We start from the raw sequence: 27,689 nt of genomic DNA on the forward strand, positions 1-27,689 counted from the left end.
TTTGTCAGGCTCTCAATTTTACTGCATTTCAGTGTTTTATCTACATATATTGCAACTCCCCCTCCTTTTTTATCTTCCCTATGAGTTGCATACATTTCATATCCATCAATTTTCATTTCGCTTGTTTTTTTTATCATCAAGCCAAGTTTCTGACACAGCAATTATTGTAAATTTATTAAATGTAGTCAAATATTCTTTGATTTTGGTGACATTTTTATAAAGACTCCTTCTACTTATGTGTATCACTGAAAACGTGTTTTTCAGTTCTACATTTGTGTTGAATTGTTTGTCAGTGTAATGCTCGGAGTTTGTAATGCTGTAATTGTGATTGAAGAAATTATTGTCTGGATCCCAGTTGTTCTCTGGGTCGAATGTCTTATGTTCAGCATAATCAAAGATTTTAAAATCCATGATTGTGTTGTATGTTACCAATATCCGTTAATTCAAAGTTATTGTCTGGTAATCGTCAAATCTCGGCATGTTGAAGTTGAGCCCGTTGAATTGGAGTACTGGTGCGGGGGTGGACGATGAGTTTGTCGTGCCTCAGGTAGGCAATTTCCCCTCTTTCACGTGCCTCTTTTAATTTTGGAAGCAATTCTTTTCTTTTTTGACGTACAATATCTGTATAATCTTCATTAATGTAGATTTTGGTGCCTTTTAAGTATTTTGCTCTCTGTAGTATCATTGTTTTGTCCTTATATTTTTCAACTTTCACCACGACTGGCCTTGGTCGAAGTCTTCCCGATTCGTGTCCCCCTGTGCGGTGGGCTCTTTCCACCTCGATTGTCTCCTTTAATTGAAGTTGGTCCTTGAAGATTGTTTGCACATTTTGCTCCGTTTCCGTCCACGTTTCTCCTTGCATTTCTTCAATTCCATCGATTATCAAGTTTTTTCTTTTGGATAGTCCCTCTAAGATGTCCATCTTGTCGGTTAAAACCAGCATACTGTCACATACTTTGTATATGTCAGTTTGCATGGTTTTGAAATGGTCCAATGGTCAAATCCATTCGTTTGTTGTTTTCAGTTCTTGTAACTTCCCTGGAAAAATTGTCGGGTTCCATTGCCCTCTGCTGGCTCAATTGTAAAAAGGCAATCATACAAACTTAACACAGTGACTTCGCCAATCAGGATGCAGGACGCAATTCGCTGTTTAAAAGCATTAAAAAAAAAAAAAAAACTGCAAAAAAAAAAAAATCCGTGAAACAGCGAAGCCGCGGAAAGTGAACCGCAATAGAGCGAGGGATCACTGTAAATCATAAAACAGTGATTAATTGGCCAAGCTTGATGTGTGTCCCACAATTATGTTTTCACGAATGTTGATAGCAACAGACAGCATTATTTTTTTTAGCAAACAGCAATATCGCCATGGCAACATCATTCGGCAAAATAAATGGGTTTTTGTCCGGGTCATCTTGATCACCTTAGGATTAAACACTCACAGTTTCAACACAATCGGGTAAAAACTGTAGCTTTTTTTAATGACCTCTATAAAAGGCCCAAACCTGAAAGAAAATTCTAAATCTTAGACTTCCTGCTAGTCTTAGGATATGGCTCCAAGAGACTTCCAAGCAAATATGAGGCAAATCTGCTTCAAGCGATGTGACAAAATCCTTTATTTCCTTCAGCCAGTGACAAGATATGATCATGTGGGTCAGGTTACAAGAGTGGTTGTGGTCAAGGCGACGCTGAATTGTAAAATAAATTCATAATGGCGGACTTCCTGTTTTCCGGTTTTGCACATCGCTCCAAGAGTCTTTTTTGTAGATCCGACAGTGTCATCAAAAAGTATTTGCCCACGACGGTTTCTTGTTTATTTTGCATGTCTATCAAACAAAGGTTTCAACTCATTAAACCAATTTTAATATCACTCAGAGACAACGCAAGAAAATACAAAATGCAGTTTTCAAGTGACAATCCCATTTATTTACGCAGAAGAATATCCAAACCTTTCTTTGAATATTTGGCCCCATTTGTAGTGTTTTACAGAATTCATATTTTATAGAACAACACCTTGACATATCATCGGATTATCCGAACACTATGGGTGTTTCATCTGGAGATGTTCAAGATGAAAAGTAAAAGAAAAGCTTGGAGACACTCGCAGGTACAGGTGAATACTCTGATATCAGTTTTCATGTTTAACTTTTAAGATAAGATGAGATAAGATAAGATATCCTTTATTTGTCCCACACTGGGAAAACACAACATCTTGGTTAAGTAGCATCAAGAAAAACTTGAACAAAAATCATTAGCTGGAATCATTAACAAGCTACTGCCTAATTTTCTTCTACATAACTTTTGACACGGATGAAAACACCTCCTCTTATTCAAATCACTCCCCATGCAGATCATGTGTTCTGACCACATTTTAACATCCTTTTCCATTTTTTTTATTACAAAATGAACGCATAGGGGCTTTCAGAAGATATATTTTAAAAAAGACAAAGTCATAACATCATCTCCCTCTGAAGAAAACAAGATTTGCACGTAAAACCAACTCTCCCTTTTCCAGAACAATGCTGCTGGTTTGCTGAATAACTCCGCTTAAAAGGAGACTACTGAATCAAGAATTTATAAACCGGTAAGAGGAAACATTTACTTAGCTTATTTTCATTTAAAACCTCCTCTGATCAATTCTCCTCCCATTATAAGATAACGGGTATTTACGTTAAAAGGCTTCTGTGAACCTGTCGCGACCATTTGCTTCAAGAGCCTTCTGTGAACAGGTGCCGTTATCCCCTTTCATGAGGAGCCCCCACTCTTTCGAACACAGCTTCTTCTCATGGGAAGAAATCAAAAGGATCTACTGTACTATGCTTTGTTTTATGTTTAAAAAATTCCTTTGATCTTTTCTCTTCACAGCATCAAACAATGTTTTATGATCCCCTGCCAAACATGTGGGTGACCTTTGACATCTTGGACCATAACCTTCAATCCTCCTGAGGGCCCTGGAGTCAAAGCCATCAAGCCTGGCCGCGAGAGTGTTATTCTGTGGCCAGGTTTCGGAGCCATACAGGAGGACGGAGATGACTGAGGCATTGTAGACTCTGAGCTTTGTTGCCCGGGATATGTGCCAGTGGTGCCACAGCGGTCTCCACAAGGACTGCATGACATTGGCTGCAAGGGAACGGCGACAGTCAATCTCTGTTTTGAGGTCTCTGTTATTGGTCACTGTCGAGCCGAGATATTTGAAGGTGGAGACAAATTGGACAGAGGTGCCATCAAATACAAGAGGTGGAGGGTCAGGTCCATCGCCAACCTGCATCAGTTTTGTCTTTAGGCCAAGCTTTTTGGACTCCTCATCGAACACTCTGAGGGCCTCACGAAGCTGATCGGCAGTCTCGCTGAACAGGACGGTGTCATCAGCATACTCGAGGTCCTTTAGGATGGTGTTGGCAAGTGGCACTCCAGGGATCCGCTCACAAATTCTTGACATCAGGAGGTCAATGACGCAGTTTAAGAGCTCTGGAGTGGCGACACATCCCTGCCTTACCCCGCTGTTGATGGGGAACCACTCGGACTCTTGGCCATTCACATGTACACAACTTTCTGCACCTTGGTACAGTTGTTTGAAGAGTGTGGTGATCTTGGTTGGGACTCCGAGGGATTTTAAGATGTTCCAGAGGGACCCGTGGTCCACTGTGTCAAAGGCAGCCTTGAGGTCGATAAAAGCAATGAATAAGTGCCGGTCCTTTCTGAACTCCCGAGCCTTTTTAATCAGGAGTCGGAGAGCAGAGATGTGTTCGATGGTGGAACGGTTGGCCATGAATCTGGCTTGTTGTTGGCGGCGTCTGCTTCTGGTTGGAGGTAGAGCTCGGGTGTGTAGGATGAGAGTGAAAAATTTCCTGGGAATGGAGAGGAACGTGATGCCCCTATGGTTGCTACAGGTCAGTTGGTCTCCCTTGTGCTTCCAAAAGGGAAGTATGATGCCCCGCCTCCAGTCATCAGGCAATGACTCTGTGACCCACGCATGGTTGATGATCTGTGTGAGCCACAGGATGATATGGTCGCCACCAGCCTTCAGCATCTCTGCTGTGATTGCACATAGACCTGGCGCTTTACCATTTTTGAGCTTTGTCATGGCTGCTTTGACTTCAGCTGGCAATACGGGGGTCATGGGACAGTCCGGATTAGTGGTGAAGTGTATGGTGTGGGTTGGGTCTTCGGGGACAGGAGGATGATTTAGGAGCTCACTGAAGTGCTCCTTCCAGCGACTGATGGATTCAGTTTCGGTTGATAGAATGTTGCCAGCCCTGTCCGTTGCCAACCCTGTCCTTCACTAAGTAACAGCGCTGGCGGGGGCCGGCTTTCCCTTTGCGGAGAAGGTTGAAGAGCTGTCGCAGATTGTTTTTTTGGGAAGCAGCCTCCATGGCTGATGCCTGATTGCTCCAGAAGGTTTCTCTGTCATGTCAAAGGGAGATGTTCCGTTGCGTGTTAAGGAGCCGATACAGAGCCATGTCCCCGCGCAGCCGAGCATCTCGTCTTTTATTTACGATGTCCAGCGTATCCTGGGATATCCAGGGCTTCTTCGGAGCAGGTCTTGTTCGCCCAATGGTCTGTATGGAAGCCTCGATTACGTCAGCTTTAAATTGCGGCCAGTCAAGGGACTGCTCGCTGGTCAGTGTGCTGAATCGATTGGTGATCGAGCATCTGTATAATTCCACGGTGACCGGGTCTTGTAGGCGAGAGGAGTCCAGCCTGGGGGAGGCAGTCTTTCGTGCCCCAGCCTTGAGCTTGAGTTGCATGTCTGCTATCAGCAGGCGGTCTGCATTGCCAAGTTGTGCACCTCTGTAGACACGGCAGTTGATAATTGAATTTTTCCATCATCGGGATACAAGGATGTGGTCGATTGCTTTCTTTGTTTTTCCATCAGAGCTGTACCAGGTCCAGTGATGTATTCGCTTACGGGGAAACCATGTATCGGCAATGCAGAGGTTGGTGGCTCTGCATAGATTGTATAGTCGCTGGCCGTTATCGTGGTGGTGTTGTCGATAAAAACTGGGCCTGTTCCAGCCGCTAGGGTGTGGTCTTGGGTGGAGATTGTGGCGTTGGCATCAGTGAGGACAATGACGATGTCATGGGCGGGGGCTGCCTGGATGGCATCTTGTAACTGGTCATAAAAGTTGTCCTTTGTCTCATCTGGGGTGATGTCTGTTGGGCTATAGGCGACAATAACTGTCATCTTCCCATGTTGGTGAAGGAGACGGGCGGAGAGCAGTCTGTCCCTGACTGCTTCCAGCTGATGATGGACTTCCGTCGGTATAGCGGAATAGCTAGGGCTACACCGTGGAGGCCTCTCCCATCATTCGGGCCGCTCCACAGAAAAAGATGGTCGCCGGCGGTGGTTTCCCCGGTTCCGCGCCAGCGTGATTCACAAAGGCCAGCAAGGGTGATGTTACACCTGGAAAGTTCATGGGAGAGTAGTGTTGGATAGCCGGGGCACAGGAGTGTCTGGATGATCAAACAGGCAATGCGGGTTTTATAGCGGAGGTCCAAATTTCGTTGGTCAGGTGCAGGCGGAGGTCTGTTTCCAGGAAGGTCGGTCCGGTTAAATCTGGTTGCTTCAGTGGGTTTCGTAACTGTTTCTTTTCGCCATGCTGGGTAGTTGGCCCTGCGATGGCTAGTTAGCTGGTGGGGCTGCCACCTTACAGCACACTGACGGGCTGTGAATCCCTGACATGAGTCAGGGGCAGAACTGCTCATTTGTGCCATCCAAGTGTCGTAAACCCCCCAAGGTGACAGGCTCTCCAATGCACCGAGCCCGGGCAGGCACTAGGTAGGTTTAAGCTGTCACACCTCGACAAGGTTACACAGTTCCTATTCCTGGTGGGGTGAGGCCCCCAGGACATTTCCATCCCAGGAAATAAATGTATAAAATGCACTATACGATTATATGAAAATAATTTTTTTGCCAAGCGTCCTGCACGTTGACCTCAATTGTGGTTGATAACATTCTGTTCATTCAATGTCATGTTGATAGTTCGTGTGTTTGCTGATTTTACATTAAAAACCCATTAAGTTTCAGTCCAAAAAAAAAAAAGATCTTAAAAAAACCCACATTTCATTTTGAGTTGTTCAATATGTGTATCATCAAATTTAAACTTCTCCTGAGGGCTTTCACCACATCCTCTGTGGTGAAGATGAAGGCAGGGGCACTGGACTAGAGTATTTATGAAACTTTTCTTAGACTAGCTGTTAGCGATGTGTCCTCAGTGTCGTGTCTTCACTGGGTGTACCGATTTAAATAAGATAAGATAAGATAAGATATGATAAGAAAACCTTTATTAGTCTCGCAATGGAGAAATTCCCAATTCACAGCAGCAAAGTTATGAAAGGAAGAAGTAGAACAACAAAATATAGGAGCTGCTGGAAAGGCAGCCACTCTCGCGGCGCCATTTTGAAGTCAAAATAATAGAGCGAGTATTTGAAGCGAGCACTGAGAAAATGACAAAGACAGAGTAGACAACAGTCGAAGCCTCGAAAGCTGTGCCACTGGACGGGTTCAAGAAGCGGATCGAGAAGTTCAGGTCCTGATTTAACATCAACCACATGCGATGGAGGCAGTGTGCTGCCATTGTAAGAGCCATGGTGCCACCCTCCTCTGCTCCCGCTGCCTCCCTTCTCCTCCTCCTCTTCCACCTCCCCCTTCTCCATTGACCCATCCTCACCAGCCGTAACAGATGCTCCTCGCTGTACAGATAAAGTTATACTGTTGCAAGTTTATTGTCATGCTCATTTAGTGAGCCCGATTTTGGCAGTTACTTTACTTGTTTGTGTTTGTGGCATTATTTGGATGTCAGTGCACAGCAGTTGCACAGCTGACTCCATTATTGAAAAGGAAAAGTACCTGAGAGAACTGAATATTCATCGGCATGATGATCCCCTGCACTAGTGGACCCAGAAAGAAAGAATTTACCCAAACGTGTTTAAACTTGCACAAAGCTCCTTGTGCATCCCCACTTCATCTGTTCCATGTGAAAGGGTTTTTTTAAAGTCGGGGGAGATTCTCGCTCAAAAAAAAAAAAAAAAAAGAAAAACAGAAACAGACTGAGCCCCAAAACAGTTGAAAAACTTAGTTTTAAATAAAAATGAGTAAGATCAATCTTTTTATGTGAATACATTTTTTTTTAATCCACGACAGTACAGACTCAATTACTACATTTTCCTCCACCTTTTACATGTCGATTTCATGTCATAATGAGTTTAATCCTCATCAAAATACAGTCATACCTCGGTTTTCAACCATAATCCGTTACAGAAGACAGTTCAAAAAGTGATTTGTTCGAAATCCGAAACCATTTTATTAGCCCATGATTATGCAGGAATAACAAAAAAAAAACAGTCAGATTTGCATGAATCACAAGAAACACGTCTGCTCACAATGAACGTTACACGAGGAAGTGTCATTTCCTTGTGTAAGGAAGCCGAGAGGAGTCGAGTGGCGTATTCGGGTTTGCTCAGCTTTGAAAAAAACCAGTTTCCGGTCGTAATCCAAGGTGTAAATTTTCTGGTCGAAATCCGATTTTACAGAGACATTCGAAAACCGAGGTTTGACTGTATAACACAACCTCTTCCTTGCATGTTGTTATGTCCACTTGGTGATACCAGAGGGAATTGAACATTTGAAGCCTCGACATGAGTCAAACCAATTGCATGGTAAGCCTCAATGCTTAAAGTAAATGAAAAAAATGGTTTTGTCCATGACGATCATCTTGTCTACTTACGGTTAAATTAGTTTTAAGGTTTCTTTTTTCCAGACAATTAACTTTTTTGGGGGGAAGAGAAAAATTCCCACCTGTCTGACAGTTTCGGCTTTTGCTTCAACCTTCTTCGGCGCTGTCACTACTTCCTAGTGGCGTGTCTTAAAGACACGATAAAGGCTGAAGCAACTGTCAGCCAAGTCAGTGTTTTTTTGTTTTTTTTTTGTCTGGAAAAAAACAAACCTTAGACCGAAAGGTTTTATCATGTAGATAATTCCTTTCAGCTCCTTGGTAAAGCAGGGTTTATTGTCTGGAATGGTAGTGACAATTTTGGAGGGGGTAATAGTATCCACACATAATGTGTCAACCTATTCATTTATGCTGCTGGAGGGATTAGACCGGACTGTGGTCTCAAAACACAGTTGGAGGGCTAAAATGCTGTCTTGGGTCCACTGCTTGACCTTGCAAAGCACTTTCTGAGCCTTTCTTATGATGGTGACGTGTGCTAAAAAAGAACGGATATATCCATGAGAGAAGCGGGTATTTGAGAGATCGCTGGTAACAGAGTCCAGAGTCTCAGTGTTAGCAGTGTGGCTAATAGCAGACCCTAATGGCACAGACGGGTTCGTAAAAACAATTTTTCAAAAAAGGAACACAGCACCATGGTCACACTGCACAAACAGGTAGTCACGGGCACATAACTAAGAAAACCAGATAACAGAGGCCATAAAAACATAAAACCTGCTCTTCAAGCTTATCATTCAACCACACGACCAATGGCCCGAAAATTCACAAAAATCTACACTAATAGAATGTTATCAAAGTTGTTTCAAAGTTGCTTCAGTATCTTTGACTGTTTTTTGCAACACATCCTCATGCTCCGCAGTGAATTCTAACCGATCTGACAGTCAGATGCTCAGTAGTTATCTTCTCGGGTTTTTCAGAAATATTAGACACCATGGCATAAGCAAAACACCAGACCTTTGTGTTCTTGCTATTACATAGATATTTGATGCCAAATAAGGCCGAAGGTTCCTGGTCAGGTGACAGTAAGGCAAACATTTTACCCAGTTCAATGCCTTTGTTTTGTTTTCATTGTCCGTAAGATGGTTTCCTTTTTCTTGCCGGTCCAAGACTGATTTCCTGGTATTAATGCAACCTCTTGCATGATCTGATTGGACTCCTCATGAATTTGTTGCTGGTCAGGTCTGGTTTTTGGGTGAAAACTCCTCACTTTTGGCTTTACTCCCAGCAAATTCCAAGAAGGGTTGTTGAATGGACCTGGCTGTCCATTAGCATGCTTGTGTCCACTGTTTGGAGCCACTGGTAGCGCAGTCTCATTGCCTAATTTCCCATTCACCTCCACAAACAATTTGAGGCGGTGCATTTTTGTCTCCAGCACTTTTCTGAAGGAATTTGTTGTCTTCACTAGTGGAGATGAGTGGCATCTTGCTCTTAGCCTTGTCGCTAATAGCACTCTTGCGGTAATTAGCAGGCAATGCTCACGTTATCTTGAGGATTTAACAAAAAGTGTTTAAAAAAATGGCCCCAGATGACAGTATCAAAAAAAAAAAAGAAAAAAACAGTAATACAGACACATCGATCTGAATAATATCCAATAGAAATCCATAGAAAGAAAAGAAAGCAGTCGTCCGCTAAAAGAATACAAGCAAAGCAGGAGGTGAGGAGCCAAAGCCTTGTCGAATATAAATGTGGCATTTATAAAGTTTTTTCGCGAGATCAATCAGACAGGGATTTTTGTGACTGGCGGCAGGGTTTGGGAGCCAATGAGGCCAAGGTGACAACAGATGACAACTTTTTTTTCTTGTAATATTACGATGTAATTCTCACACACCTTGTGTGTTTTTTTTTCCTGAAAATATTGCAACTTTGTTTTTGTAATATTACAACAGTGGTCTTTTCATGTGGAAAAGAAATTTTAACAGTACATTAAGGTTTCCTCACCCAAATTAAGTTTGGGAGTTGGGACCTGTCTGACCATTTACATGTATTTACATAATTACAGGGTTTTATTGTTTATTTTTATTTTACTAAAATACAAAATACAGGACATTAAATGATAATGAATGAATTTTTTGGTGTGTGTGCAGTAAAATGTTGCAGTGGACCATTTCATGGCCACAGGCAGAATATTTCACAGGGTTAAAAGCATTTATCAGTCATAAAAAGAACAAACAGACAAGCAACCGCGTACCCACGCAAACACACACACACACACACACACACACACACACACACACACACACACACACACACACACACTTTTCCACAGGAATCTCACTGAGCACCCACCACGCCCAGTGTGTGTAAGTGTGTGTGCGTTGAAACAGAGTCAATATTAAATGAAAAATGCGTGTGCATTTAGTACATGACCACACACGTCTATTGCAGCAGAGGGATAAGGGTTGCCAAGATGATGGAGGAGGTGTCAGTGTGTGCAAAGAGTTAATTGTTTTACACAACAATACTTCAGTGAAAGTTTTATGAAAGTTGCCAAAAACAGTACCTGGATGACGGTTCCATACTTGACCACATCCCCATGAACCTTCTTGTTTTCTGTCTCGTTCTGCTTCTGTTCCAAGTTTGATGCATGCTACACCACACGCACAAACACACAAAAACACACATATTTCATGGTGCAACATTAACGGGAGCCTGATGGCCAGGGGTCACCACGTGACTGTATTGGCCACCTGGAGTTCACTGATGCTGAGCAATAATACAAATGCCAAACATAAACGTGATGGGATCAACATGTTCTTGTTTTTTTTTAAATGTCATTTTCAATCTTTTGAGTTGTTACCACTTTTTACTCCAGCTGTGTACATTTGATCTGACCCATTGATCGACGCATTTTGCGCTACATATTTGCATGCATTTTGCCAGCTGATTCTACACGCTTCACTTTTCCATCCACAGGTAGGCCTACATGCAGGTATATTATCATAAATTTCAATAAGCATTGTTTTGAATCACATTATCTATATACTGGAGAGTGAAGAGTGTGGATACTTTTTCAGGCTGCCATGATCACCCGTACTTGAGTGCATTTTGGCAATGAGGAGACACACTTCACTATTTCATCCACAGGTGAGCCTACATATATATCGTATTTTCCGCACTATAAGGTGCTTTGGAGTATAAGGTGCACCTTCAATTAATCTCCTTTTTTAAAACTGATTTCATATATAAAGCGCACCACATTTTAAGGCGCATGAAATAGAAGCTACAATAGTGGCTGAGTTTGGGTTAATCATCCACTAAATGGTGCGATGCTAAAGAGAATAAAATACAACACAGCTTTATTTATATTGCGCTTTTGCAACTGCGGCAGTTGAAACAAAGAGCTTCACAAAATATTTTAAAATACTACGTCCAAGAAATCAGAATACTGATCCATATATAAAGCGCATTGGATTATAAGTCGCACTGTCGGCGTTTGAGAAAGTGGAACGCTTTTAGTTGCGCCTTTTAGAGCGGAAAAAATGGGAATTATAAATGTTGGTCAGAATTGTTTTCAATCAAAATGTCTATATAATGACTCCAAAATAAAGTGTATGACAGTAATCCAGCCGGGACGTGACGAAGGCATGAAGGACTGTTTCAAAGTGCTCTTGAGAAAGGAGAGGCTTGACTTTAGCCAGCTGCCTAAGGTGAAAGAAGCTGAATTGAACAATGGCACCAATTTGCCAGTCCGATTTGGAATCACTGTCCAGTTTAAGATCCAAGTTCAAGAGTGTTGGCTGAATATAAGGAGCCAGGGGGACCAAGTCCACAGGATGGGATGTACAAGGGCCACTGGGACCAAACACCATCACTTATGTTTTCCCTTCATTGAAATTCAATAAATGTAGTGCTATCCAGGTCTTCATTTCCTCCAGAAAAGGCTTTTGAATTCCAGTAAAAACTATTAAAAAAAAAAAAAACACTACGGGACAGCATTGCTCAGCAAACAACTTCCTTTTCTCCCTCCATCACATGTCCTCAAAACATGAGTATTTTCTCATTATTTTACTTTTAACATGCAGTGGTAAACTTCCCTGCATGGTGGTATTACAGTCGAGGGTGCAACAATGTGACTGATCATAAAACTTTTTTGACAATTTGACCAAGGAACAGAAAATTACACATAATTAGTTGTTTCTAAATCCAAAAGTGTACTTCTAAAATGACTTTTTCTGTGAACGAAATGGTGTGGATGTGAAGCTTACCTGAAGTTTTTGCAGCAGGACCACATCCCCAATCTTGTCTTTCTCATGCTTCGCCTGTTTGGCTTTCCAGAACTGCTTCTGTGCGGAGTAGCGACTCATTGGACATACCTTAAACAGGCAGTCTGAACAGGGGAACAAACGGTAGCATGGGTTAGCATACAATCCTCATTGTAGTATGAATGAAGATACATTAAGGTGGGTTAACCTGCTATCGTTCTGTCAAAGAAGACCTTGAACAAGCACTCTAAAGGCACATACAAACCCAATTCCAATGAAGTTGGGATGATTATACATCAATAAAAACAGAATACAATGATTTGCAAATCATGTTCTATCTGTTCAAATGTATACACGACAGACGCGTGGACGTGCTGACTCTTACAAGGGTGAAAGCTGCATGTGATGACTAATTTGAAGTTGGAATGGTTTGAACTGAGTAGGTGTCACAAGAATCTGGAGTTTACCTCATGTTTTGGTCAATATGGCCACGACAAGGGGGAGACAGAGGCATAAGAATGCTAAATGTACCCAACATTCTGTCCAAGATGGCCGCCCAAGTGGAGAGCCCTAGGGGTAAGAATGCGGAGTCCACCTAATGCTCTGTCAAAGATGGCCGCCCAACTGACAATGACATTGTTGTCTTTCAACATGCTACCCATTGGGGAAGCTTCGGGGCGAGTTTGCAAAGGTGTACTGTACCTATGTTTTGTAACCGTCTCTAAGGTGACATCTACAAACAACAATCTAAGGTCTAGGTAATGTTTCAACCAACATGATCACATCACTGGGTACACACACACACACACACACACACACACACACACACACACACACACACGCACACACAATGAGGAAGAACTGATTACGTATTCGGAAATACTCAGAACACACTGGTTCACTCTGACTATTCGGAAAACACAATGCGTTGCTCAATTTGCCGTTCGGTTATCCAGAGTGCACCAAAAAACGAGTGTCTGTGTGCACTAGCTGCTCCGACTAGGGCCATGGTGTGACAATGCGGGCTGCATTCAGAAATGAAAGCGATCGGAGCACACTCCTCCTCGCCAAACACATCCACTCTTAGAATTGTGCATGGATGTCTGAGTAAAAACACGCCCTGAAAGATAGTTGCATTTCAGGAAGCCCTACCTGATATAACTGACATAGGGCTGGAGGAGATGTGTCATGTGACAAGCAGCTGTCAGTAATTACTGTATACTTGTGTGGAAGTGCACACACAATGGTTAACCACACAATGGTTAACTGAGATCAATGGAAGAGAACGGGACAAAACAAGCATTTATCCAATGACTCGTCTCGTTTCAATGCATTGGGACAACCTACACTGAACTCTCTCGACGCCCAGCGTCCGCGCGGTCGACGCTCAGCGTCCACACAGTTGAAAGCCACAGTGAAGCTGCGAGAATTAATGAAAAGAGAGAGAGCTTCATAACCAGTAATAAGAAGCTGATACGGAACAAAAGTTGAGAACGTTGTCGCACATATTTAGTCAATGACATGTCCACACAATTGTACGTACACACATATATTTGATCACTTACTTTTTGACATTTTAGGGGAAGCTGAGCTTCCCTTGCAGTCTTAGAGCAATCGCCTCTGCATTGTATACATAGTTAAGTATTGTACAATAACTGCAAAAAATAAAGCTGACTATCAAGTATCAAGCACAACTATTTCTTCCCTCACAGTTTTTTTGCTTTGTTTTTATAAATCGTAATTCACGGATTTCACTTATCACGAGTTCTTTTTGGAACATAACCCCCGCGATAAACGAGGGATTCCTGTATTTGGTGGCATTGTGATCAAGTGCTGCCTCCACCAGAGAAAATAAAATAAAATCTTCATTGACGCTCATTTAAGGGAGCATGTGGTTAAATTAGCAAGTGGTCCAGACTTAGGGTGGATGACTTAAGATCCAAATCTCTAAAACCACCACAAAAAGTTTATACTTGACATTAATCACTTTCTTAATCACTGTTTTATAATAGAGCGAAATTGTGGCCAAATTCTACCTCGTGAAGTTGCCAATACTGAGTAGTCTTCACTTCATCACAACACTGAAGCTCCGCCCAAGGTCATCATCAGTCAGTCAGTCATTCAGCTTTTATTGCCAAATATGCTCTATGTGTAACTTACAGCACAGATGAAATTACTTTACTCTCTCAACCACAGTGCAAATATGTAGTGCATTGAACACACACAGCTAAAATTTACATAAAAATTTCATCAGACATAAATATATAAATATGTTAAATAAAAATAAATTAAATAAATAAACAAATATCAACAACAGACAACCACAGGGCACTTGTGATTATTGCATATTCGTAGTGACTTGTTTTAAGTGCAATAATCGGATGTCAGATGCTGGGGGAGGGACACCGATTGTGGCAGGAGGCAGGGGTAGACAGGGGGGTGCGGCAGAACATGGAGGGAGTTTAGCCTCCTGACCGCCTGGTGGAATAAACTATTCTTGAGCCTGCTGGTTTTAGCAGAGAGACATTGCAGTCTCCTCCCCGACGGTAGCAGGTCGAAGAGGCTGTCGCACGGGTGGGTGGGGTCACCTGCGATCTGGGTGGCTTGGCGGGTCAGACGAGAGTTGTAAGTGTCCGCGAGTGGAGGAAGAGAGACACCAATGATCTTCTCAGCCGCACTCACAATGCGCTGCAGACTCTTTTTGCAGGACACGGTGCAAGCGCCGTCCCACACGGTGATCCAGTTGGTCAAGATGCTCTCAATTGTGCCTCTATAGAAAGTCTGGATCATGAGGGGCGGGGTTCTTGCTCTCCTCAGTTTGCGGAGGAAGTACAGGTGCTGGTGGGCTGTTTTCGCAAGTGAGGTAGTATTTAGGCTCCAGGTCAGGTCTTCAGAGATGTGCACACCAAGGAATTTGGTGCTACTCACCCTGTCCACTGCGGCACCGTCGATGGTCAGTGGAACATGCTAACACAAGCATTACTCTACACTTGCATGAGACCAAACTGCCCCCCAAAATCAAATGGTTTAAATTGTGAGTTAAGTGGGATGTGATTCTTTGTCCTTGATGGATTTTGACATAAGAATGTCAGAGATGTTTTTCTAAGGCCTGGAAACTCTTCAAATGTGAAAAACAAACAATCTTGTTCCCTTTAATTGGCTGCTTTCAGTGGAATCAGTCCAAGTCCGCCATACCTAACATGAGTTCCACCAAATATGGACGTCCTTGGCAGCGAGGAGAAAGTCAGCTTGCCAACATGGTCAGCCGCACATTTGCCTGCTGAAGGCCCATTTGCATCAAATCTTGAGCCATGGACTCACTTCAACATGACGCTCTGTGGTCAGGCTGTGTTTGTAAACTCATCATTTTACTTTGCACACACACACACACACACACACACACACACACACACACACACACACACACACACACACACCTGCTCACTTGCATCTGTCGTTCACTCTAATCTAGTTAACTAGTTCAACTGAAGCACAAATGGTGAGTGTCTGTGTTTGTACTGAATGTGTGTCTTGAGATTTAGTGTGTGTGAGTTTGTGTGTGATTGTGCATAGGGCTACGATCAGACTGTTTTAGATATAATTAATATTTAGAGGGACAAGTGACATGAATAAAAGTCCTTATCATTCTGAAATTCCAAATAAAGTCAGTGTTGTCAAAACCAGCAACATTGCTATCGCACCACTGCCAGCTACAACCCATCAACCACACACTTTGTGAACCGATGTAGAAACCATTGCTCCACATAAAGGCTAAAGCTAAAATGCTCACTCTCTTCTTTCTCAAGATTCTTTTTAGAAGTAGTTGATTGTAGAAAGGGTTCCGTCAGTCGTCATCTGTACCTGTGGGTAAAAAACAAAAAACAAAAACAAAAAAAAAAGGACGTTTCGCTTCTCTTACAGAAGCTTCGTCAGCGGTAGACAACTCTGAAGTCTCCGTGAAGACTCCGGGAAATTGCTCTGCGCTAAAAAGCTGAGCGTGGCCTATTTGAGGACTGGGTGGGGATGGTTAGTCACGCCCCGATGGTGAAGAGGCCCATTGATTTCTAATTCCCTATCGTTGGGTCTTGATTAGGCCTATTGTTTGGGCTCGGGCTGAATAGCTACTTTCAGTTAGCCTGATCAGCACTGATCAACAAGAGACTTTATCAACACAAATGGAAAAACAATGATAACAAAAGTGCAGTAAACGCACATTTAAAAGAAACAAACCACACAATTGAAGGTGAACAAGTAAAAATCCTAGAAACAGAAAAGAGATGGTTTGAAAGGGCAGTAAAGGAAGCGATTTTTGTTAAAAAATGTTCACCCTCTCTGAACCGTGAAGGAGGTATCAGATTTAACCTGTCTCCTATTTACAATAACTTGTTGACCACCAAGGGACATAGACATGCTGACTAACCATCCCCACCCAGTCCTTGTTTTTTACCCACAGGTACAGATGACGACTGACGGAACCCTTTCTACGATGGAACTTTCCTGTTCGACTGAGAGCCTCCACAAGCATCTCGAAGTAGTTGATTGTAATTTTGCTGACTTTGACTGTAAATGAACAATGTGACACAAGCGTAAATTGCTGCATCCACATCCATATTTACTTCTGTAAAAAATGTCTCTCTTTGTTTTTATTCCAGCTTCAGCTGGAGTGAAAGTCGTTCACCTCAAGCAGGTGCACCTGTTCCTTACTCCCAATCAAATCCTTGCCCAGTTTTTATTTGGCTACTCTTTGTTAGATTATTGACCTTGCTTTCTGTTTCCGCTCAAGTGTTATTTTCAAGACCTCTCAATCTCGTACAGTCATTTTGCTCTCTTTGTTCCTCATATTGTTAGTATTGGTATCATTTATTCTGTTCGATCTTCTTGTTTTATGTGTGAATTGGACTCTTGTCATTTCACTTTTATTCTTGGTGTTTACACTGCCTTTAGCAAGCACTTTTTGTTTATGCCTTGATTTTCCTGGCTCCTTGTGACCAGCGATTTCTGTCTGTACTTGGTCAATGCGTTTTTCTAGAAATAAATATTTATGTTAACACAGTTTGTCTGTGCCTGCATTTCTGGGATCCGAAAACATTTTTCGGTTTGGGTTCGAACCTAAAAATATTACATTGTGAGTGATCTTGTTACTTCTTCTGTACATGCGGGTCACTTTGGTGACCCATTTGATTCACTCACCAGATACACTGAGGTTGCAATTCATATGAAATGTGAATGATTACACATTAAAATCGTGTTTCACCCAATTGAGTATTATGACTTGCAGTCTAAACGTAGTGTGTGTGTGTGTGTGTGTGTGTGTGTGTGTGTGTGTGTGTGTGTGTGCGCGCGCGCGCGTGTGTGTGTGTCCCATCTTTTCAACATCAAAACATTAGAACACTGACCAAAGGTATGGAAACACATGCGTACACCCAGGCACACAGATACAAAAATCAAAAACCCATCTGACCTCTGAACTTCTTGGGGGGGTTGTCCAGATCTCCGGCAGCTGGTTCCACCACACAGCGATCATCCACCAAGCTACACGCACACACACACACACACACACACACACAAGAACTTTTAGCTTTCCAACCACTATCATGCATGACATCTGGCAAAAGACACTGCAAGAAAGTTTGCTAAAAGACAAAGTGTATCCCAGTACAGAGAGCACAGTTACCTTTGTCTGTCTACTGAATAAGAGAATGCTTCTGCAGTGTGTCTATTCATTAATAGTGAAAGATTATGATTACAATTTAATTCAACATGAGAATGAGGATAAAGCAATTCAGATAATGGATTGATGGACATGGATAAAACCTCCGGTTGTTGAGTGACATTTGTTTTAGTAATGTTTATTGACTATTTCTGCATCAATTATTCATGCAAATCTCTTGTGTGAACATGCTTCATTTTTTAAATTCTCCTAAATTTTAATATTGCCCATCCCTAATTTCATTGGCCTCGAGGCTAAAACGATAAAATGCTGTTGGTTACAAATTATAGAGCAGAGCACACACACACAAGCATGCACACACAAAAACAAACATACACAATCTATACACACACACACACACACACACACACATACACACATGCAAACACTGATGTGAAGCAGGAACAGGATGTGGTCATGAGCTTGTCCAAGAGAGATTTCCATCGTGTGTGTGTGTGTGTGTGTGTGTGTGTGTGTGTGTGTGTGTGTGTGTGTGTGTGTGTGTGTGTGTGTGCTTGCGACTTGTGCCAGGGAATGACTGTTGACTCTACAAAGCAAACAACATTTATTTAAAAAGTAAAATTATCAACTATATTCTGGAAGTTTGTTGACTCATGTAGTCTAAGTAACCTGTCTCACAGGTTTGACTGGTTCACACCTGTGGACAACACACGCCGGAGGTTAACGCACTATGAAATGTGTAATATGAGCTCGCTAGTTGTTTTTTTTTTTCTACAAAACCAATTCCAAGGAAGTTTGGGATGTTGGGTTAAACATAAATAAAAAGAGAATACAATGATTTGCAAATCATGTTCAAGGTAAATTAATTGAATACAGTATGAAGACAAGATATTTAATTTTCAAATTGATAAACTTAATTGTTTTTCGCAAATAATCATGACCTTTTAGAAATTTATGGCTGTAACATGTTCCAATAAAGCTGATACAGGTGGCAACAAACTTCAGGAATGCTCAAGAAACAAGTTTGGCACATTCCACAGGTGAACAGGCGAACTGGGAACAGGATGGTGCCATAATTGGATAAAAAGGAGCTTCCCTGAACTGCTCAATCAAAAGCAAAGACGGGCTAGGTTCACATAATTGTTTACAATTGCTTGGGAAAATACTCTAACAGTTTAATTCTCACCTCATCTCAACTGTATTTATAGAGCACTTTAATACGCTGTATACAAAGGGTGCTGGAGCCTATCCCAGCTGTCTTCGGGCAGAAGGCAGGGGACACCCTGAACCGGTCGCCAGCCAATCGCAGGGCACACAGAGACGAACAACCATCCGCACTCACACTCACACCTTGGGACAATCTTGAGTGTTCAATCAGCCTGCCATGCATGTTTTTGGAATGTGGGAGGAAACTGTCTGCTGTGATGGGTCTGTCTCAGTGACGGACTGAATTGAATTGAATTGAATACAACTTTATTGTCAAATGTGCTGTACGTATGTGTAACATACAGCACAGATGAAATTTCTTCCCGCTCAACATAAAACAAGAGGAGCCGCTGCGGGTGTCCGCGCTGCCATCAAAAGAAAAGTTAACAAAAAATGACAAAATAATACAGCACAATACATAAGACACAGACAATCGTGCAATCTTAACCACTTTCCTGCATACACGTTGTTGTCTGAAGCAGTTATAGATGAAAGAGGAGCGAATCAAAGTGTCCTTTTCACCTGAGACTGCTGTTGTCTTCTTCTCTGATGAAAACAATGTTGTCTTCTACTCTGATCAAAACAGTGTGTCCCTGAGCAGATACTCCATGAATTGCAGCTGATTAAAAATATTAATTCCGTGTCTTTTATGCATTTTTTTCACTTTAAAATCATCCTGCAGGCCTGATCGAATCTCCTTGGGGGGCGGTTCCAGCCCGCGGGCTGTATGTTTGACACCCCTGGTCTACCATTATCCCAGTTCCCAAGAAACCAGCAATATCGGAACTGAACGACTATAGGCCTGTCGCTTTGACATCTGTGGTCATGAAGTCCTTTGAACGCCTTGTGCTGAACCACAAGGACATCACCGGACCCCTGCTGGACCCTGTTCAGTTTGCCTACCGGGCAAACAGGTCTGTGGAGGATGCAGTCAACATAGGGCTGCACTACATCCTGGAGCAGCTCGACAGCACAGGAACCTACACAAGGATCCTGTTCAGCTCTGCCTTACAATACAATACAATACATGCTGACACCATCATCCCGGAACTCCTCACAGCCAAACTTCTCTAGCTCGGTGTGTCCCCTACGATCTGCCAGTGGATCCTCAGCTTCTTGACGGGACAAACACAACAAGTGAGGCTGGGAAGAACAACATTATCAACACCTACCACTAGCACTGGAGCCCCACAGGGGTGCTCTTCTCCCTCTACATGAACGACTGCACCTCAACACACCCAACCGTCAAACTCATAAAGTTCGCAGACGACACCACAGTCATCGGTCTCATTACAGACTGCGACGAGTCTGCGTACCAACAAGAAGTGGAGCAGCTGGAGCTCTGGTGCAGCCAACAAAACCTAGGGCTGAACACGCTCAAGACGGTAGAGATGATTGTGGACTTCAGGAAACATCCTTCACCACAGCTGCCCCTCACACTATCCAACTGCCCTGTGTCAACCGTTGAGACCTTCAAGTTCCTGGGAATCACAGTCTCCCAGGACATGAAGTGGGAGGTCAACACCAACTCCATCCTGAAAAAGGCCCAGCAGAGGATGTACTTCCTGAGGCTGCTGAGGAATCATGGCCTGCCACAGGAGGTGCTAAGTCAGTTCTACACGGCAGTCATCGAATCAATCCTGAGTTCTTCCATCACGGTTTGGTTTGGGGCCGCCACAAAAAAGGACAAAAGCCGACTGCAACGGACAGTTAGGACGGCAGAAAAAAAATAATTGGCACCGTCCTACACACACTTGAGGACTTGCACCCAGCAAGACCAAAACAAGGGCACGGAAAATCCTACTGGACTCCCCGCATCCTGCCCACCAACTTTTCCAGCTACTCCCCTCAGGCAGGCGCTACCGATCCACACGCACCAAATCCAGCAGACACTTAAACAGCTTCTTCCCTCTAGCCATTAACTCCCTAAATCGAGTTTGAGACCCCTGCCCTAAACAGTAACCCAAATCTACCTGTATAGTGGCTCTTTGCAATTTTGCAAAACCCTGTGGAACAGCATTACCGTTATAATCATTGTAGCTCCAGCTCTGGACTCACTTGAACCACTCTCACTTTAAAATGGTTCAATGATTTTCTGCATCAACTGTACAACTGTTATAGTATTGTATTCTACCACTGATCACTTCAGCTTTACTTGATACTTTTCACATTCTCTCACAGTTGTCATTGGGTGGTACCACCGCACAAAGGTTCACTTACATTACGGAATGTCATTCCATACTTATTTGTTATGTCCTTGTTTATGATGATACTAGTGCAGCGTGTACTACAGGAGACAAATTCCTTGTGTGTTCTACATACTTGGCCAATAAAGATGATTCTGATTCTGATTCCAATTCTGATTCTGATTGGCTGGCAACCAGTTTGCAGTGTACGACACTTGCTGCCCAAAGACAGTTGGAATCGGCTACAGCACGCCCCCGACCCTCGTGAGGGTAAGGGATCAGAAGATGGATAGATAGATGGATGGCTGGATGGATGGATTGGTCATCAGCGGGATGGGACTCGAGCCGCATTTCCATTGTACCAGTTCCACACTGAAATAGCCTGGCTCCACCATGTGTGGTTGATTTTTCATTACACTTTCTTGGAGCTATGTGGTTACAACTGAACCGCTTTCCGGAGCCTCCTTCGAGGTGGTTTTAAAACGTAGGCCAAGCTGCCTACTACCAAGTCATAAAAATTGAGTAGTACATGTTTTATGTTTTACAACGAAGTTAACCATACAACAACTTTATATGTACTAATAGATGAAATATGCGAATTGTGAGACAAATTTTACTGAGTGGTACACACCGCTTGTCGGGTCCATTCACTTGAATGAAAAGTCTCCAGGTCTCCAAGGGTAATTGTGTTACTGTATCCTATTGCTTTGTCTGACCATTAATTCATAAAATTTGAAGTCTTGGCTCATTGCCGTCATCCTGACAACAACCAAAGCTATTGCAGCTGCAATATTAGTTCCTCAACCATGACTGCGCTCTCTGAGGTACTGCCCCTGGCAACAGTTTCCTTTCCTTCTTATATTGGCTTGGTTGATAATCTAACAAATGATTTCAATGCTTTTCTGTTAAATGCCCGATCCTCTGCAACACCATTAAAAATTGAAATTCATCTTAAGAGGCTTAATCTGTGGTTTACAGATGAAACATGCCCACTTCAGCATAATCATGGAGGAAGCCTGAGTGCAAATGATGTTTGACTAAACATGAGGTCCAAAGATGGGCATTCCATCCCTGAGACAAAATGGTCCATTCGTGTGCTTATTCATTTGCACACATGTGATGTACTACATATGTTTTTGACATGGACATGAGGCGGCCAAATGTTCATTTGAACCTACTCGAGCAAAATGGGCTAGGGACAATAATTGCCTTGGAATGCTTCAAACATGCCACTGGTCAACCAACCACAGGTAATGCATAGGGACCACACCAGAAGAGCACAGGAAGGCGTGGGTGAACTTATTTATTAAATACAACACCACACTCCATAGCTCCGCCGCTGTGGAGAGAATTTTTATCAACAGCTGGCGACATTCTCCCGCCAAAGAGGACCGCCCTGGTCTTCCTCAGGGGGAACATGTTCCTATTGGGGTACCCCACCTACAAGGGGTAGTTTGAGGAGGAGAAGCAGCAGGGGGGTGAACACGAAAAAAAAAAAAAGCATAATTATAAAGTTGGGTATTTTTGTGCGTGTGTAAAGTTTTCCACGCTGTTCATAATTTATAGTTTTTGTGTGTAAGTGGTCCACGTTGTTTCACAAAAAATCCACTTGTGTGCTCACCTGTTCTACAGTTATTTTTTACGGCTGGTCTTAAAATAATGACTCCAATTGGGATTCCTGTGGGTGTGTAAAAGTGTGTTGAGAATTCAATCAAATATTTGCTCTCGGAGCAGAATGAAATATTGTTATGCTTTTGCGTGTCTTGGCCCATTAACTGAGAGTTCAGCTCTGCTCACTATCTAAAACATATCTGTAGCTACGTGGGGGACTAGTGCACATACAACGTATGGTGGCAAGCGGTTCGTCAAACTGTTAAGACAGAAGTGGGTGCCCGTCAGCGAAGTGAATGTGAATCGGAAATTTAGCCAGCTAATGAGTTTTAGATCATGTTTATGAATGATGAAACCTCTGTGGTTAGCTTCTCTCCCACGGCATCATGCATGGACGCTTTTTCTTTTCCTGTGGACGGATCGGCAAAATAGGGTAAAGTGCCCATCTCTCGTGAGGTATTTTGTCAGTCATGGTGCTGAAATACAAAGAATTAGCTATAACTAGATATTTGTTCAGAATCGGTTTTACAAAAAAATAAAAATAAAAAAATCTACCTAATTACTTTTTTGATACAGTATCAATGTTAACGTAACAGCAGCTGACCTCCAACAGCTCCCTGCATTCAGCTGACCATTTCATGCAACATGTACGTAACTCAGGAGATTCAGCTGATTAGGAACGAGATTAAGGACACAGTTCCTCAAACATCTTATAACTATCTGTCAACCCTCGTCATTTTAAAAGTGTTCCTTGAAATCCTTACACAACTGGTTAGTGTGACAAACCAGACAACTTGTTTGCTTGACCTGCTTCCTGGAAAACTCAAAAAAAAATTGATAACAGGACCTTCCATCTTAAATATTATTACTTTATCACTCTTCTTTGGCATTGCAACAACAGCTTTTACGACAGCTGTTATTCAACCCCTCCTTACAAATCTGAACCCAGAGAGTCTTTGTAATTATAGGTGTGAAATCTCGTGTTTTTTGAAAAGTTGTAACGCAGCATCTTAATGATTACTTGGCCACAAACAATCGATTTGAACCTCTTCAGTCAGGATTTAGGAATGACCACTTTACTAAGACAGCCTTCCAGAAATGAAAATTTTTGGGTTGACTTCCCCTTTAATGTCTTGGTGGCGGCCAAGAGGCAGTCTATTGCTGGTTTAAACACAGAAACTGATTTTTCGCCTGTGTTGAAGATTATGTGCATTTGATGGGTTATAATTTGTGACATTGTTTCATCATCTCATCTTGTTTGCTTTCAAAGCTTAGCTTATAGCGGACGTGTGCACATTTTCAGCATGACATCGCTGATCCACAGGTGAAAGGACACTTTGATCTCTCCTCTTTCATCAATAACTGCTTCAAACAACAAATAGTATGCAGAAAAGTGGTTAAGATTGAATGACTGTCTGTGTCTTCTGTGTTGGATTATTTTGTTATTATGTTATTGTGACTTCAAGATGGCACCGCAAGAGTGGCTGCCTTTACAGCAGCTCCTATACTTTCTGTTCTTCTACTTTCTTTCTCTCATAACTTTGCTGCTGTAAATTGGGAATTTCTCCATTGTGAGACGAATAAAGGTTTTCTTATTCTTATTATCATGAAACAGAAATTCAGATTTTCAATCACTGTAAAACCAGTGGCCAGAATTGCTCCCTATGAAATATTTTGGCAGAACCCCACATGATGTGAGTGTACAGTGTAGGTTGCACAGTTCAGTTGATTCTGTTCCAATCCCACCCCATTTAATTGATGTTTGTTTGTAATGGATAAGCAATGGCAGCCAGGCCAGGCCAAGCAGGAACCTGTAATGGAAAAGCGGTTTATGTGACCCTGTATTTCTCGATGGCCTGACACTTACAAGTGGACAATAGTGTGGGTCCACTTCATCCGAGACATCAAATCGGGAGTCAAACCTCAGACTAACTCTTCCAGGACCATTTGTACTGTACAGCAAGTTCTCATGGGATCTAAGAAGCCATGGTACTCTCTACATGAAACATAAAGCTTTTTTGATTGACACACAAAACAAATAATCAATGTGTAGCTGCATAAGGCAAGACAGCTTTATTTATATCGCGTGTTTCATAATGTGCTGCATATAATTAATTGTTCACATTGTCTTCATCTTTAAAATAAGTTTTATAAATGTGCATGTGAGCGCGGATTGTTGTTCGACTCTGTGTGCCCTGCGATTGGCTGGACACCGGTTCATGGTGTCCCCCGCCCGAAGACAGCTGGGATAGGCTCCAGCACGCCCGGCGACCCTTGTGAGGATAAAGCGGCTCAGAAAATGGATGGACGGATGGATGTTCTCCAGAATAACTGAAGTTCAAGCAAATATCATACATGAAAATGTACATTTCAGTCAATAATAATTACAGAAATGACAGAACATTTCCTTTGAGTGTTGTTTGTATGAAATAGTTCTTACTCCTGTATGAATTCCAATGAGCAAGCTGCATCTTGCTGACATTGGAGACTGAAGTTGTAGTACTGGGAGATCTGCACAGCCAATTTCCTCACACAGCACCTAACGCTATACTAGGGATGTTCGACAGGACTTCATTTCAGACCGACATCACTAAGTACTCCCAATACCAAGTCATGGACACTACCAGTACATTTGAGACATAACATTTCCATTTAAACAATGACATAATTTTAAAGGAAGACATTTACTTTATTTTTAACAAAAGGCATAACAGTGACTGCAATAGAGAATTTAACTCCAAAATAATACACAAACAGCTCATTCTGAATTTAGAATTCATTTGTAATGCATTACCAAAAGTGCAAATTATATTTTGTTCAAAATGAATTGAACTGCAAAATAACCAGGTTCAACCGTTGACTGTTAAGCTGGACACTATGAGGTTGGAAAATGGGGCTTGGGTATATGTCTGAAAATTTAATAATTTAGTTTTATCTATTAAAAATGAGAACAAATAGTAAATGGATTAAAGATAAAATACAACCATCCAAAGGTGAAGTACAAGTACAAAAAAAGTAGGTAACAGGAGAGCACTCTGTATTGTACACAAGCTAGTACGTAAAAGTGCTCTGTTGCCTATATTGGTTGGTCGCTGTCATACACAAACAGTGATTACGGTAATTATATGCTCTACTTTGGAAATGGAATTGCCAGCAGCTGAAGTAATGGAGGTGACACAGAGAAATGCTGCCTGACCAGCGCCGAGGCAGGTGAGGAGCAGGATTCCTCATCCTAGGAGTCCCCATTCAAAACTTCTGAAAAAGATGTGAGCACATAAATCTCTAAGCGCAAGGCGAAAGTTTCCCTCCACTTTTCAGATGCCCACAGAGGAGTAATTTCCCCTGGGGTTCAAATTCACTTATAAGTTAAATGGTAGAAGAAAACAATAGTGGCCGCAAGAATATTTTTCTGAGTACCACATTTTACGCACTAAAAGGTGCACCTAAAAGCCTTCCATTTTCTAAACACCTGACAGCACGCCTTAAAATCCGGTGCGCCTTGTATATGGTTATTACGGTAATATATCATGGCTTGCTTAAGATTTGACTGTATCAAGACCCCAAAATGGCTCCTTGCAAGAGACATGCGTACAATGCAGATTTTAAACTTAGGGCGAACGGTTACGCAATTGAAAAGGGAAATAGAGCAGCAGCGAGAGAGTTCAACGTGAATGAATCACTGGTGCGGATGTGGCGGAAGCAACAAGACGCCCTGTGCCGGGTAAAGAAGACTAAACACTGGCACAGGAACTTAAATAAATTAATTTAGTGGCGGTCTTTCTTGGTGCTTTCGATTTATGAAAAGACGTCATCTCTCTATCCGCACACGAACCACTGTTTCGCAGCAACTGCCTCAAGACTCGGTGCATACTGCAAAAATAAGATCACTGAAAAAAATATCCGACCAGAGCACATCGTCAGCATGGACGAGGTTCCACTCACCTTTGATATCCCTTTTTACCACACTGTGGAAAAAAACAGGAGCACGTACGGTGAATGAGAAAGCATCCTTCACCGTAGTTCTCGCCTGCCAGGGTAATGGCTAGAAACTTCCACCCATGGTTATTTACAAGAGGAAGACCGTACCAAAAGAAAACTTTTCAGCCGGCGTCACCATCTTAGGCTAACTCGAAGGGATGCATGAATGAATGGAGAAAAAAATGAGTGAGTGGCGAAGAGAAATTTACATCAAGAGACCGGGCGGCTTTTTTCATGCAGCTCCGTCCCTATTGATCTGCGACTGCTTGCGCTCCCATCATCACTGATGGCGTCAAAAAACACGTGAAGCACACTAATTCAGTGCTTGCCGTCGGATGGATTGACAAAGGATCAGCAGTGGCTGACCGAAGGCGAACACCAGTGGCGGGCCGTGCATTTCAACCTGAGGCCTTCAGTGACGCATAGATGGCAATGGCGAGTGATGAAAAAAGCGGAAGGGGCGTGGCCTGTCCAGGGCGTGGCCTGGACGGGGGCGTGGTTACTTACAAATGCTGAAGATAAAAGTGTATTCAATTTACACACTATTTGAAAATTGAACAGAAAAAATCCCAAGATCGCCACTATTCCTACAAGTGAAACGTTGTGCAATTTTGCTTATGCATTCCTGGTGAGCACCAATATGTAACTCCAAATTTGCTGCTCAAAATCAAAACTAAAAAAGTAAACACATTCATTGCCATATTTAAGATTTGCTCATGACTTGTATTCATAAAGTGTTGTGTAAATGTGATAAAAAGCTGTTGATTCTTACCTCATACAGTAACTAAGTTTGTTTGAAAAATGCCGATCCCAAAGAATAATTGCTCCGTCGAATGGCGATTTTGTCGGCATGTTTTTTCACTTTTGTTGCATGATCTGTCAGTGCCACGCATCCACGGGAGCCATAGTTAATTAAGTCACTACAATACACACAATAAGCTTTGCCTGCTACGTCTGGTTTCTTCAAAAATTGTCCAAGAGATTTTGTAACTTCGTCGAACTTGGAACCAATTTTAACCTTTACAGTGACTTTTCTGTCAAGCCAGTCCAATCGGAATTTATTCTTGACATTTGAGTCAATTTCTAGGATTGAAGACTCCTGATCTTC

The 27,689-nt window shown here is 42.4% G+C and overlaps 1 protein-coding gene across 1 annotated transcript in view; it reads right to left on the reverse strand.

Annotated features, from left to right (window-relative positions):
• The window catches only part of itpr3 (inositol 1,4,5-trisphosphate receptor, type 3), a 191,920-nt gene that overhangs the window by 155,769 nt on the left and 8,462 nt on the right, over window positions 1-27,689 (reverse strand). The window contains exons 2-4 of the mRNA XM_019887755.1: window positions 17,391-17,461; window positions 11,933-12,054; window positions 10,228-10,314 (exon numbers count right to left, since the gene is read on the reverse strand). Of these exons, the coding sequence (XP_019743314.1) occupies window positions 10,228-10,314; window positions 11,933-12,054; window positions 17,391-17,461 (280 nt within the window). The remainder of the gene's footprint in view (window positions 1-10,227; window positions 10,315-11,932; window positions 12,055-17,390; window positions 17,462-27,689) is intronic.

This window comes from Hippocampus comes, unplaced genomic scaffold (assembly GCF_001891065.2).
Source record: "Hippocampus comes isolate QL1 unplaced genomic scaffold, H_comes_QL1_v1.1 scaffold245, whole genome shotgun sequence".
In the NCBI taxonomy this organism is placed as follows: Eukaryota; Metazoa; Chordata; class Actinopteri; order Syngnathiformes; family Syngnathidae; genus Hippocampus; species Hippocampus comes.